Source organism: Thunnus albacares, chromosome 12 (assembly GCF_914725855.1).
Source record: "Thunnus albacares chromosome 12, fThuAlb1.1, whole genome shotgun sequence".
Taxonomy (NCBI): Eukaryota; Metazoa; Chordata; class Actinopteri; order Scombriformes; family Scombridae; genus Thunnus; species Thunnus albacares.
Genome location: NC_058117.1, coordinates 7,319,220 through 7,331,507, shown reverse-complemented (window position 1 = coordinate 7,331,507; position 12,288 = coordinate 7,319,220). Strand labels below are relative to the sequence as shown.

General features: G+C 36.8%; 2 protein-coding genes across 7 annotated transcripts in view; both read right to left on the bottom strand.

Annotated features, from left to right (window-relative positions):
• The window catches only part of LOC122993593 (putative leucine-rich repeat-containing protein DDB_G0290503), a 39,942-nt gene that overhangs the window by 12,757 nt on the left and 14,897 nt on the right, over positions 1 to 12,288 (bottom strand). For 5 of the 6 annotated variants that reach the window (XM_044367893.1, XM_044367894.1, XM_044367897.1 and 2 more), the window contains exons 29-52: positions 8,188 to 8,250; positions 8,029 to 8,097; positions 7,793 to 7,876; positions 7,386 to 7,472; positions 6,595 to 6,678; positions 6,418 to 6,486; positions 6,221 to 6,310; positions 6,002 to 6,091; positions 5,814 to 5,903; positions 5,664 to 5,726; positions 5,513 to 5,575; positions 3,760 to 3,828; positions 3,257 to 3,340; positions 3,006 to 3,092; positions 2,770 to 2,853; positions 2,549 to 2,617; positions 2,366 to 2,455; positions 2,187 to 2,276; positions 2,005 to 2,094; positions 1,800 to 1,889; positions 1,624 to 1,704; positions 1,439 to 1,501; positions 162 to 224; positions 11 to 73 (exon numbers count right to left, since the gene is read on the bottom strand). In XM_044367893.1, coding sequence (XP_044223828.1) covers positions 11 to 73; positions 162 to 224; positions 1,439 to 1,501; positions 1,624 to 1,704; positions 1,800 to 1,889; positions 2,005 to 2,094; positions 2,187 to 2,276; positions 2,366 to 2,455; positions 2,549 to 2,617; positions 2,770 to 2,853; positions 3,006 to 3,092; positions 3,257 to 3,340; positions 3,760 to 3,828; positions 5,513 to 5,575; positions 5,664 to 5,726; positions 5,814 to 5,903; positions 6,002 to 6,091; positions 6,221 to 6,310; positions 6,418 to 6,486; positions 6,595 to 6,678; positions 7,386 to 7,472; positions 7,793 to 7,876; positions 8,029 to 8,097; positions 8,188 to 8,250 — 1,875 coding nt within the window. The remainder of the gene's footprint in view (positions 1 to 10; positions 74 to 161; positions 225 to 1,438; positions 1,502 to 1,623; positions 1,705 to 1,799; positions 1,890 to 2,004; positions 2,095 to 2,186; positions 2,277 to 2,365; positions 2,456 to 2,548; positions 2,618 to 2,769; positions 2,854 to 3,005; positions 3,093 to 3,256; positions 3,341 to 3,759; positions 3,829 to 5,512; positions 5,576 to 5,663; positions 5,727 to 5,813; positions 5,904 to 6,001; positions 6,092 to 6,220; positions 6,311 to 6,417; positions 6,487 to 6,594; positions 6,679 to 7,385; positions 7,473 to 7,792; positions 7,877 to 8,028; positions 8,098 to 8,187; positions 8,251 to 12,288) is intronic. The other variant, XM_044367896.1, reaches the window with a different exon arrangement.
• LOC122993598 (lamin-L(I)-like) lies at positions 9,810 to 10,674 on the bottom strand. Its single transcript, XM_044367903.1, has 5 exons — positions 10,565 to 10,674; positions 10,360 to 10,449; positions 10,184 to 10,264; positions 9,999 to 10,061; positions 9,810 to 9,892 (listed from the first exon to the last, which is right to left on the bottom strand). Exons 1-5 carry the CDS (start codon positions 10,641 to 10,643, stop codon positions 9,825 to 9,827), a joined length of 381 nt encoding a protein of 126 aa, XP_044223838.1. The 5' UTR covers positions 10,644 to 10,674; the 3' UTR covers positions 9,810 to 9,824.

Here is a 12,288-nt window from a genome sequence, read left to right as displayed (position 1 = left end):
CAACACTAACCTTTTACTTTCTGCTCAAAACCTGAAAATTGCACCTCCGTCTGGTTCAGTTCACTCTGCAGAGCTAGTACAAAACACAGATTCATAATGTAAGGTAATGTTCTTTTTCATTTCTTGTGGCAGCAACCTCAACATGCCAGGACTTAACTTACCTTTGATCTCAGCCTGATCATGAGAGTGTTCCTCCTCTTTTGCCTTCAGTTGTTCCCTCAGCCCTGGAAAAGTAATTTATGCTTCAGCTTAAGAAGGGTGTACAGCTAATACATGAATTCAATAATGCCAAGGAGGAAAAGGACACTGTGGGAAATTTTTTTCCTGTTCAGACATTACCAATATAGTACCAATCAAGTTATACAATCATTTACTTTGGAGATAAAGCAATTACTTTTTTAATATTCTTTGTAGAAGAATATACTCCATTATTTTACTCTTCTAGTCTCATTCTACTCTTTTAGTCTTACTAAGTGGACAAACAGTCAAGGTTAATCATTTAGTTTTGTAACTTTAGATGTGCCTGAGAATATAATGGTGTGTGGAACTAAATGATACGGGAATGTGTTGATGTCTCCTTGCATGAAGATATTGGCTACTAAGGAAGGCAAAACACTGTACGTTCCTGGAAAACAGCTAATCATGGTGGAAGGTACCCAAAGACACGAGATAATAGTGTCTTGATAAATGAGTTAGGCCAAGAGAGGTACAGTGATGGGAGCGAGTTAATGTTTGACTCCACAATAGGAAGGGTTAGTAGTTAGTATAAATGAATGTGTTTCATAATTCTCTTTCATTTGCTCCATGTACTGTTTGAATTTACAGTAAAGCTATATCATATTGAACTCTACTTGATTAGTCTGAGTTTTTACTTAAAGGTGCAGTGTGTAGAATTTAGTGGCATCTAGCAGAACGGACTCGGCAGAAATGGAATATAATATTCATAAGTATGTTTCAATTAGTGTACAATCACCTGAAAATAAGAATCGTTGTGTTTTCGTTACCTTAGAATGAGCCCTTTATATCTACATAGGGAGCGGGTCCTCTTCCATGGACCCCGCCATGTTGCACCAGCATGTTTCTACAGTAGCCCAGAACAGAAAAACCAAACACTGGCTCTAGAGAGAGCCTTTCATGTTTTTTGCGAGCTTCACGGGCACCGTACTTTGACCTACATGCTTGGAAGGGGAGGGTGAGGGCTATTTAGTTGGTTGCAATCTGCAACTTCACCACTAGATGCCACTAAATCCTACACACTACACCTTTAAAGATAATTAAACAGTGTGGCATCGTTGTGGCACATTTTTAGTTCTTTGGCCTCTTGCTTTAAGTCTGACAGAGGGAGGAGGTTGAAACATGGATGTTTATCAAACACAAACCAACATAATAATAAGTATTTGAGGAGAAGTTTGAAAAAGTTGGGATGTACAGTACACACCTTCATTTGTGCTTTGGAGTTTCTTGTTCTCTTTTTGTTGTGTTTGTAGTTGTTGCGTCAGTTCTGGGAGAGAAAGCATCAAATTATCACAACTGTATGACAAACCTAATTTATTCTTCACCTTAGACTGAATGTGCTGAATGACAGTAGAGACACAATAGTAGGAAAGTAACAGACTGACAAACCGTTGATATTTCTTTCAGCAGCTTTGGATGGCCCTTTCTCAGCCTTTTTCAGTTTTGCCCTCAATTCAGCAATCTCCATCACTAGCAGACACACAAACACAGCTGCTATGTTATATTGGCCTTAAAAGAAACAAATGACATGACATGAAAAATTAGCAAATAAGACATTTTCATACTCAAGTTAAAATTCTGTGCATCTGCATCATTGAGCCGAAGTTCACTGTCTTGCAGTTGCCTCTTTGCTAACTCCAGTCTCTTCTGAATCTCTGAAAGCAAGTTAGAGATCAACAAAATATATCATCTTATAAATAAAACTCTGTTTATATGTAATGTTTTATTTCTTGGTGTATAACAGTAGAAATGTCACATTTTGTTCCTCACCTGCAAGGTTCTCAGCGTTTGTTTCCTTGAGGTCTGATATTTGGTCTTCCAATGGTTTGATTTTCTTGTGAAGTTCCATAATCTGAGCCGCTAAAAAACAAAAAAAAGACAAAACAAGCTACTTTTAATATCCTGAAGGAAATTAATAATTCTGTTTTTGTCCAGCTGAATAAAACACCTACAAAGATCACCAATCTTTGTGTCACTTGAGTCCAGCACCGTTGTCTTTTCTTTTATCTGATTTCTGACGTCCTCCAGTTCATTCTCCAGTTCTTCAAGAAAGACAGAATTGTGGTTTAGTTCCTCAGAATGTATGAAAAAGTATAAAGCATACATTTAAGGAATATATACTGCTCCCCACCTTTAATTTTCTCTAATTGTGCTTTTGTCTGTTTGTCTTCTTGCTTCTTCAGTCTTGCTATTTCATCTTGTTGAGCCAAGATCTGAAACACTAACAGAAGAAAGACTGGATTAGATACTGTAAATTCACTGGATACAAGACCAACGACCAGTTCATTTTACTGTAATTCTGATGATGACTCACTCAGTTTAGTATTTTCGTCCTTTTCATCTTCAATTCCGTTAATCAGATTATTCAGATGGTTTTGGAGTGCTGTATACAAATTACAACATCAAAACATAATTTCATAAGAGCACATGTAATGTGTTTAATGTAACCGTTTATTAGAAAAACTTGTAATTTTTACAGTGTTTTTGGTCTGGAGTCCTTCGTATATGCTGTCAAGATATAGTTCTGTCACTCACCGCTAATCTTAGAGTAATCTGTGTCATTTTCTGCCACATTCGCCAGTTTCTCAATCTCTGTTTGTATTGCAATAATCTGTAGAACTGAAAGAAGAGTTAACATTAACAATCATATTCTAGCATGTATCACCTGACACCTTAACTATACATATCATTCAGTTATTTTGATTGTTTCAGTGGGTTGTTAATCAATGCAAACATAAACCAGATCGATAGAACTTCTATGTTGTACTCACGTTTTTGAGGTTGAGCACTTCTTGCTTTCAGCTCCTCTGTTTTTTTGGCCAGCTCATCATTCTTCTCGTCTATAATTTTTTGAAGCTCTGCAGATCAAAGAAAAAGAAGGTTTTTAACTTGGATATCCTCTGATCTTTGTACCTCACATCAGTGTTAAGTTGATCTGTTACTAAGTCGCAAAGTAGCTATTTTACATACAATATAAAACAAGTGCCTGAACTGAATTGAATTGACAATGAAACACACTCACCTTTTATCTTGGATTTGGATTCGGTGTTTTGTAGTTGTCTCTTTAGCTCCTCAAGTTGCAGGGTTAGTGTGGAAATTTGAAGAGCTGAAACAATCAGACTTAAGCAGTTAAACTAAAGAGCAGTATTCAGACTGTCTAATGTTTCCATTATCCTTTAAACTACCTGCATCCAGATCCACAACACACTGCATTCCTGTGTACAGTTTTTTTTTTTCAACGTAATCAAAAGATCAGATTTTGACAAAGATGATTGGTATGACCAGGTTATGGGACATCAACTAAATATCAGTGTGAAACAATGGCTCATTTTTACTTTAAATTATCAAAACAGATATCATGAAGTGTCATTATTAGTCAACAGAGAGGAAATCCTTCAAGCTCCACTTAAGTAAAATACACTAGACTCCCACTGGCATGGACAGAGAAAATTGAATGGGTCAGAAATGACATTTGGTCAGTACTGAGAAGTTTGAACAAAACAGTAATGTAGGTCCTTCACTCACCAAGTGAAGTAATACTGTCAGATTTGGACTGCAGCTCCTTCATTTTGTCATCCAGGTCATTCTGCAGTTCTACAAGGACACATATACATCAGCTGTATATTCTAAATATAGAGCAAAATATTAGGATCAAAGCTTTTATCCATGTCTGTGGTTTTGACCGGCAATATCTGCTCAGCAAGATTTCCTATCTGGAGGTCTCGACAGGGTTGCCATCTCTCCATCTTATTAGGCTACTTGCTTCACCATCTGAGCCACTTCTGCAGGCTACCCAGCAATCACAAGATCGTGAGCCAATAACTCTTCATAACACACCCAATTTCATATCATTTTTTATCTAGATTATATTGTGATGCATGTGAAAAACTAATACCTCCTATCCTGAAATAATTGACAGGTTTAGAAAGATATCAGATTGTAAGATGAATTGGGTAAGTGAGCAATATTGCGAATGAATGAATTGAATGACCATATACAGTATCTGTTAATATGTCAACTGTTAGTAGTTGTCATTGGGTAAACAATTTCCACAATATTAATAAAATAACACTTTAGAACTACAACCATAGACATTGACCGTTGCCATCTTGGCTTTTTGGAGCCAGAAGTGATGCTTAGCACGGTGCATTTACAGTCTATGGTTAACTGTGATAATGCTAATGCTAATTTTCGGTGGCAACAAACAGGCTTAAAACTATTTTAAAAAATGTACTTACTGGAAAAACTGAACAGCTGATTCCTTAGAGGGTCTTTTAGCACAACCAAACGCTGAACAAGACTTTTTAGGCGACCATAATGTTACAAGTAGCTGCAATGAACTAAAAATGCAAAACGCAAATAGCGGCAGCTACGCCTATATCTGGGGTTACGCCATGGTTACATTACCTAACCAATGTTGTTGCTGTGGTAGCAACTTTTCAATCACAAGATAGCCATGCCCTAAATCATACCCTGCTTTATTGTCAAGTTTAAATGAAATGGGAACATAATTTACAAAATGAACATCAAGTTGTATTGAAGAAGACTTGAAACTAGCGATTGAGACCACAAACTCATTAGGATACTGTTTACTGAGGTATAAATCAAGTGAGAAGTAGGGTCATTTTCTCATAGACTTCTACACAAAAAGACTTCTTTTTGGAGCCAGAGGAGTTGCCCCTGATGGCCATTAGAGAGAACGCAGGTTTAAGGCACTTCCGCATTGGCTTCACTTTTCAGACGCAGAACCAAGCAGGTAGTTCCGGGTCTCAAAAGTGAAGCCAATGCAGAAGTGCCTTAAACCTGCATTCTTTCTAATGGCCATCAGGGGGCAACTCCACCTGCTCCAAAAAGCAGTCTGTTGACTATAACAATCTACAAAATACCACAAAGGACTTGAAACATTTCTTAACCCCTTCCTTACTTATCTATTTACAGGTTCAATGATTCCTGTAGCTCTTCCTGTGGGCTGTTCAATTTTCATGGGACAGTAAAAAAGCCACTCATTAAGGCCTCAATTTTCCAAAGAAATTAGTCGTCTGATTGGTTGATTTATAAAATTTTGAACAGTTGAAGATGGAGCTAGATCAAAAATCCAAAATCCAATCATTTGCTAGAACTGCCAGACAAAGACGTGGAGACTACTGTTTTTTTTAACTTTAAAATAGATAATAAACCTGTTCATTTCCCACAATAGATTCAAAAGAGTGTTCACAGTTTTTCAGACATTGTTGGCCAGCACGGACAGTAAGTAAAAACCAACAGAGACAACACTCACCTTTTAGTTTCTGCTCAAAACTATAACACTGCTCCTCGGTCTGGTTGAGTTTACTCTGCAGAGCTAGTACAAAACACAGATTCATAATGTAAGGTAATGTTCTTTTTCATTTCTTGTGGCAGCAACCTCAACATGCCAGGACTTAACTTACCTTTGATCTCAGCCTGATCATGAGAGTGTTCCTCCTCTTTTGCCTTCAGTTGTTCCCTCAGCTCTAGAAAGGTAGTTTATGCTTTAGCTTAAGAAGGGTGTACAGCTAATACATGAATTCAATAATGCCAAGTAGGAAAAGGACACTCACTAGCAACTGTAGAAGAAGTTGTTTGGGCCTCGTCGCGCTTTTCTTTTTCTAGGTTTCTGAGTTGGTTGTGCAGATCAGTGATTGTTAGAACTGAGAAACACAGAAATGAAATTAGAAAGATTAGAGAAAAAAAGATTTCAGATTATTTTTAATAATGAATGTAGACACCTTATTGCCTTTTTACTTACTCAGTTTGGCATCTTTCTGATTCTTCTCATTCAGCTCGTTGACTGATTTCTGTAGGTCTTTCTTCTTGGCTGTGAGCTCGTTTGTGAGCTCTGAGACAAATTTAAAACACATTAATTAGTTATATGCAGAAAATCAGGATGCAATAACAACATTTTTTATTTTAGTTGTATGGATTGGAATGAATATGGGATTTGTAAAGGATTATTAGAGATACTTACGGGTTACCTGAGCGGTCTGTGACCTCTGGTGTTCTGACAGCTGTCTCTGCAAGTATTCCACTTGACTCTGCAGCGTCATGATTTTCAGCACTGAAGCACACAAAGATGTCAAAATATAGTAAATAATGTAATAAGATCTTATATAAACAGGACAGCTTGTCTGTGAATCTTTCTGCTCAAATTTATTTCCTACTCACTCAGTTTTGTGTTTTCATCGTCTTTGTCATCGATCTCACTGATAAGACCATCCACTCTGTTTTGCAACTCTAGAACAAAAAAATAGTCCTTGATGAGATTACATTTTATCTTTTGTGATTTGATTTGTCAAATAATGTCACTCTGAATTGTTACATTAGCATTTAAAACAGACTGACCTTTTATTTGGTCACCAGTGGTCTCATTAGCAGCCTTTTTCTGATGGTCCCATATATCATTCTGCAGCTCAATGATTGTTAAAACTGAAAGAAACAAACATGCAGTGGGTTTGACTGAGTTTATTGCTTCAGAAACCTGTCTTACCAGCCCTCGATATTAAATGCAAAATGTCTATTTACTCCATTTATTACTCCATATTTCCATGACCTACATCAACTGCTGTCAAGTCAACAAGTATTTATGGTGTGTGAAACAAGACTTTTTGCTTGACAACAGGCTGATGGTTAATAATCAAAACATCAGTGGATTTGGTGTCTTAAAGAAAAGAGCACAAGGAAACACACTGAGATGCATAAACAGAGTTATTGCAAGCAGCGATAATAGGTTGAGTTTATCCATTGTGGGTAAAAATTGGAATTTTTCTCTCAAACATTCAACACATTTAGCTTTGTAGAAAGTACTACCTACTATCTAGTAGTGGATAGAGTACTTAATTAATCCCAAAGGGTAATTGTACTGTTGTAGCAGCCAAGTTACATAAATTACAAGCAAACATTTTTTCTTTCTGAAACACTGATGAAGGAACTTTTTGTCAAAAATAATTAGAAGACGAAAACAAAACACAAGGAAAAAAATATACTTCTATTTAGTTTCTGTCTATAAGGGGTCAAGAGACTTGATATTTTAAGTGGTGACAAATCTGGCAACAACTACGAATTTACACCTTTAACAATGATTTGGACTTAAACAGTGACCTGATGATCACAGTGTATCAAATCAATGTGCTCACTTTTTTTGGGGTTGGCCATCAGTTTCTCTATTTCTTCAGTCTTGGAGTTCAGTTCGTCTTGCTTCTCCTCCAGTTGCCTCTGCAGCTCTGTGGGGAGACAAAGCGAAAGACTAGGAGAGGCAGAAAAACATCAGCCATCAGTCTCCTACAGAGTCTTTAAAGTGACAACTCTGACAATCTACCACAGTGAGATAATTTTCCAAATCAGACCATTCTACTTTAACAATAGTTTCACTGTTAGTGGCGAGGTCTGAACTCTGTCAGTTCTTGAGTCTTGGAGACAAGAGAAATGATCTTATTCTACCTGTATATTTAAAAGTAATAATTGTAAGGAACACAAATTTCTCAATGCACAACAAACGGTTAATACAGATCAACAAACATTGACTGTGACCACTGTTACTCACCTGAGACCTTGTCTGGGTCTTTTGTGGTGGAGATCAGATCCTCCAGTACCTTCAGATCATCATGCAGGTTTATCACGTTCAGAACTGACACAGAAAAACAAAGCAAACATCATTACACAGCTTATCAGGTGATGAACTGAGCAGAGGACACCTCTCATGAAAAAGGTGAGATCTCAGCTAAATATGAATATTGTACTGTACTGAAGCCATAATGACAATATTGTAACTTCACTCACTGAGTGCCACTTTGGAGTCTCCAGTTCTGTTCAGTTCTGCAATCTTCTGCTCAAATTCAGTCTTTACCTCTGATGGAAACAGACACATAATCCAAATCAAAAGTGAAACTGGAACATAAATCATCGGAGCGTTTAGCTGCAGTCATGTTAACAACTTACGCTCATATCTTTCCTCAAGTCCAGAGCATTCTTCACTCTTTAATGTCAGATTCCTTTGCAGCTCTGTTGTTTGGAAAGAGAGAAAGACTGGACATCAAAATTCTCACTTGCAATGGTGTCTTTTGTTATATCATTGTTTTATTATGAGGATAAAAACAGCTAAAAAGAAATGTGGTTTATACATCATGTCATCTCTCTGTATGGTGAAAAATCCAATCATTTGCTAAAACTGACAGACAAAGATGTGGACACTACTGTTTTTTACTTTAAAATAGACAATAAACGCATTCATTTCCCATAAGAGAGTCAAAAGAGTGTTCACAGTTTTTCAGACATTGTTGGCCAGCATGGACAGTAAGTAAAAACCAACAGTGACAACACTAACCTTTTACTTTCTGCTCAAAACCTGAAAATTGCACCTCCGTCTGGTTCAGTTCACTCTGCAGAGCTAGTACAAAACACAGATTCATAATGTAAGGTAATGTTCTTTTTCATTTCTTGTGGCAGCAACCTCAACATGCCAGGACTTAACTTACCTTTGATCTCAGCCTGATCATGAGAGTGTTCCTCCTCTTTTGCCTTCAGTTGTTCCCTCAGCCCTGGAAAAGTAATTTATGCTTCAGCTTAAGAAGGGTGTACAGCTAATACATGAATTCAATAATGCCAAGGAGGAAAAGGACACTGTGGGAAATTTTTACCTGTTCAGACATTACCAATATAGTACCAATCAAGTTATACAATCATTTACTTTGGAGATAAATCAATTATTTTTTTATATTCTTTGTAGAAGAATATACTCCATTATTTTACTCTTCTAGTCTCATTCTACTCTTTTAGTCTTACTAAGTGGACAAACAGTCAAGGTTAATCATTTAGTTTTGTAACTTTAGATGTGCCTGAGAATATAATGGTGTATGGAACTAAGTGATACAGGAATGTGTTGATGTCTCCTCGCATGAAGATATTGGCTACTAAGGACGGCAAAACACTGTACGTTCCTGGAAAACAGCTAATCATGGTGGAAGGTACCCAAAGACACGAGATAATGGTGTCTTGATAAATGAGTTAGGCCAAGAGAGGTACAGTGATGGGAGCGAGTTAATGTTTGACTCCACAATAGGAAGGGTTAGTAGTTAGTATAAATGAATGTGTTTCATAATTCTCTTTCATTTGCTCCATGTACTGTTTGAATTTACAGTAAAGCTATATCATATTGAACTCTACTTGATTAGTCTGAGTTTTTACTTAAAGGTGCAGTGTGTAGAATTTAGTGGCATCTAGCAGAACGGACTCGGCAGAAATGGAATATAATATTCATAAGTATGTTTCAATTAGTGTACAATCACCTGAAAATAAGAATCGTTGTGTTTTCGTTACCTTAGAATGAGCCCTTTATATCTACATAGGGAGCGGGTCCTCTTCCATGGACCCCGCCATGTTGCACCAGCATGTTTTTACAGTAGCCCAGAACAGAAAAACCAAACACTGGCTCTAGAGAGAGCCTTTCATGTTTTTTGCGAGCTTCACGGGCACCGTACGTTGACCTACATGCTTGGAAGGGGAGGGTGAGGGCTATTTAGTTGGTTGCAATCTGCAACTTCACCACTAGATGCCACTAAATCCTACACACTACACCTTTAAAGATAATTAAACAGTGTGGCATCGTTGTAGCACATTTTTAGTTCTTTGGCCTCTTGCTTTAAGTCTGACAGAGGGAGGAGGTTGAAACATGGATGTTTATCAAACACAAACCAACATAATAATAAGTATTTGAGGAGAAGTTTGAAGAAGTTGGGATATACAGTACACACCTTCATTTGTGCTTTGGAGTTTCTTGTTCTCTTTTTGTTGTGTTTGTAGTTGTTGCGTCAGTTCTGGGAGAGAAAGCATCAAATTATCACAACTGTATGACAAACCTAATTTATTCTTCACCTTAGACTGAATGTGCTGAATGACAGTAGAGACACAATAGTAGGAAAGTAACAGACTGACAAACCGTTGATATTTCTTTCAGCAGCTTTGGATGGCCCTTTCTCAGCCTTTTTCAGTTTTGCCCTCAATTCAGCAATCTCCATCACTAGCAGACACACAAACACAGCTGCTATGTTATATTGGCCTTAAAAGAAACAAATGACATGACATGAAACATTAGCAAATAAGACATTTTCATACTCAAGTTAAAATTCTGTGCATCTGCATCATTGAGCCGAAGTTCACTGTCTTGCAGTTGCCTCTTTGCTAACTCCAGTCTCTTCTGAATCTCTGAAAGCAAGTTAGAGATCAACAAAATATATCATCTTAAAAATAAAACTCTGTTTATATGTAATGTTTTATTTCTTGGTGTATAACAGTAGAAATGTCACATTTTGTTCCTCACCTGCAAGGTTCTCAGCGTTTGTTTCCTTGAGGTCTGATATTTGGTCTTCCAATGGTTTGATTTTCTTGTGAAGTTCCATAATCTGAGCTGCTAAAAAACAAAAAAAGACAAAACAAGCTACTTTTAATATCCTGAAGGAAATTAATAATTCTGTTTTTGTCCAGCTGAATAAAACACCTACAAAGATCACCAATCTTTGTGTCACTTGAGTCCAGCACCGTTGTCTTTTCTTTTATCTGATTTCTGACGTCCTCCAGTTCATTCTCCAGTTCTTCAAGAAAGACAGAATTGTGGTTTAGTTCCTCAGAATGTATGAAAAAGTATAAAGCATACATTTAAGGAATATATACTGCTCCCCACCTTTAATTTTCTCTAAATGTGCTTTTGTCTGTTTGTCTTCTTGCTTCTTCAGTCTTGCTATTTCATCTTGTTGAGCCAAGATCTGAAACACTAACAGAAGAAAGACTGGATTAGATACTGTAAATTCACTGGATACAAGACCAACGACCAGTTCATTTTACTGTAATTCTGATGATGACTCACTCAGTTTAGTATTTTCGTCCTTTTCATCTTCAATTCCGTTAATCAGATTATTCAGATGGTTTTGGAGTGCTGTATACAAATGACAACATCAAAACATAATTTCATAAGAGCACATGTAATGTGTGTTTAATGTGACCGTAGAAAAACTTGTAATTTTTACAGTGTTTTTGGTCTGGAGTCCTTCGTATATGCTGTCAAGATATAGTTCTGTCACTCACCGCTAATCTTAGAGTAATCTGTGTCATTTTCTGCCACATTCGCCAGTTTCTCAATCTCTGTTTGTATTGCAATAATCTGTAGAACTGAAAGAAGAGTTAACATTAATAATCATATTCTAGCATGTATCACCTGACACCTTAACTATACATATCATTCAGTTATTTTGATTGTTTCAGTGGGTTGTTAATCAATGCAAACATAAACCAGATCAATAGAACTTCTATGTTGTACTCACGTTTTTGAGGTTGAGCACTTCTTGCTTTCAGCTCCTCTGTTTTTTTGGCCAGCTCATCATTCTTCTCGTCTATAATTTTTTGAAGCTCTGCAGATCACAGAAAAAGATGGTTTTTAACTTGGATGTCCTCTGATCTTTGTACCTCACATCAGTGTTAAGTTGATCTGTTACTAAGTCGCAAAGTAGCTATTTTACATACAATATAAAACAAGTGCCTGAACTGAATTGCATTGACAATGAAACACACTCACCTTTTATCTTGGTTTTGGATTCTGTGTTTTGTAGTTGTCTCTTTAGCTCCTCAAGTTGCAGGGTTAATGTGGAAATTTGAAGAGCTGAAACAATCAGACTTAAGCAGTTAAACTAAAGATCAGTATTCAGACTGTCTAATGTTTCCATTATCCTTTAAACTACCTGCATCCAGATCCACAACACACTGCATTCCTGTGTACAGTTTTTTTTTTTCAACGTAATCAAAAGATCAGATTTTGACAAAGATGATTGGTATGACCAGGTTATGGGACATCAACTAAATATCAGTGTGAAACAATGGCTCATTTTTACTTTAAATTATCAAAACAGATATCATGAAGTGTCATTATTAGTCAACAGAGAGGAAATCCTTCAAGCTCCACTTAAGTAAAATACACTAGACTCCCACTGGCATGGACAGAGAAAATTGAATGGGTCAGAAATGACATTTGGTCAGTACTGAGAAGTTTGAACA

Bases quoted from the DNA above. Each gene is read 5' to 3' on its own strand.
- LOC122993598 (XM_044367903.1), bottom strand. From the start codon at position 10,643: ATGGAACTTCACAAGAAAATCAAACCATTGGAAGACCAAATATCAGAC. The intron at 10,450-10,564 runs GTGAGGAACAAA...ACTTGCTTTCAG, and splicing joins AAACGCTGAGAACCTTGCAG to AGATTCAGAAGAGACTGGAG. The intron at 10,062-10,183 runs GTTTGTCAGTCT...TTTCTCTCCCAG, and splicing joins TGCTGAAAGAAATATCAACG to AACTGACGCAACAACTACAA.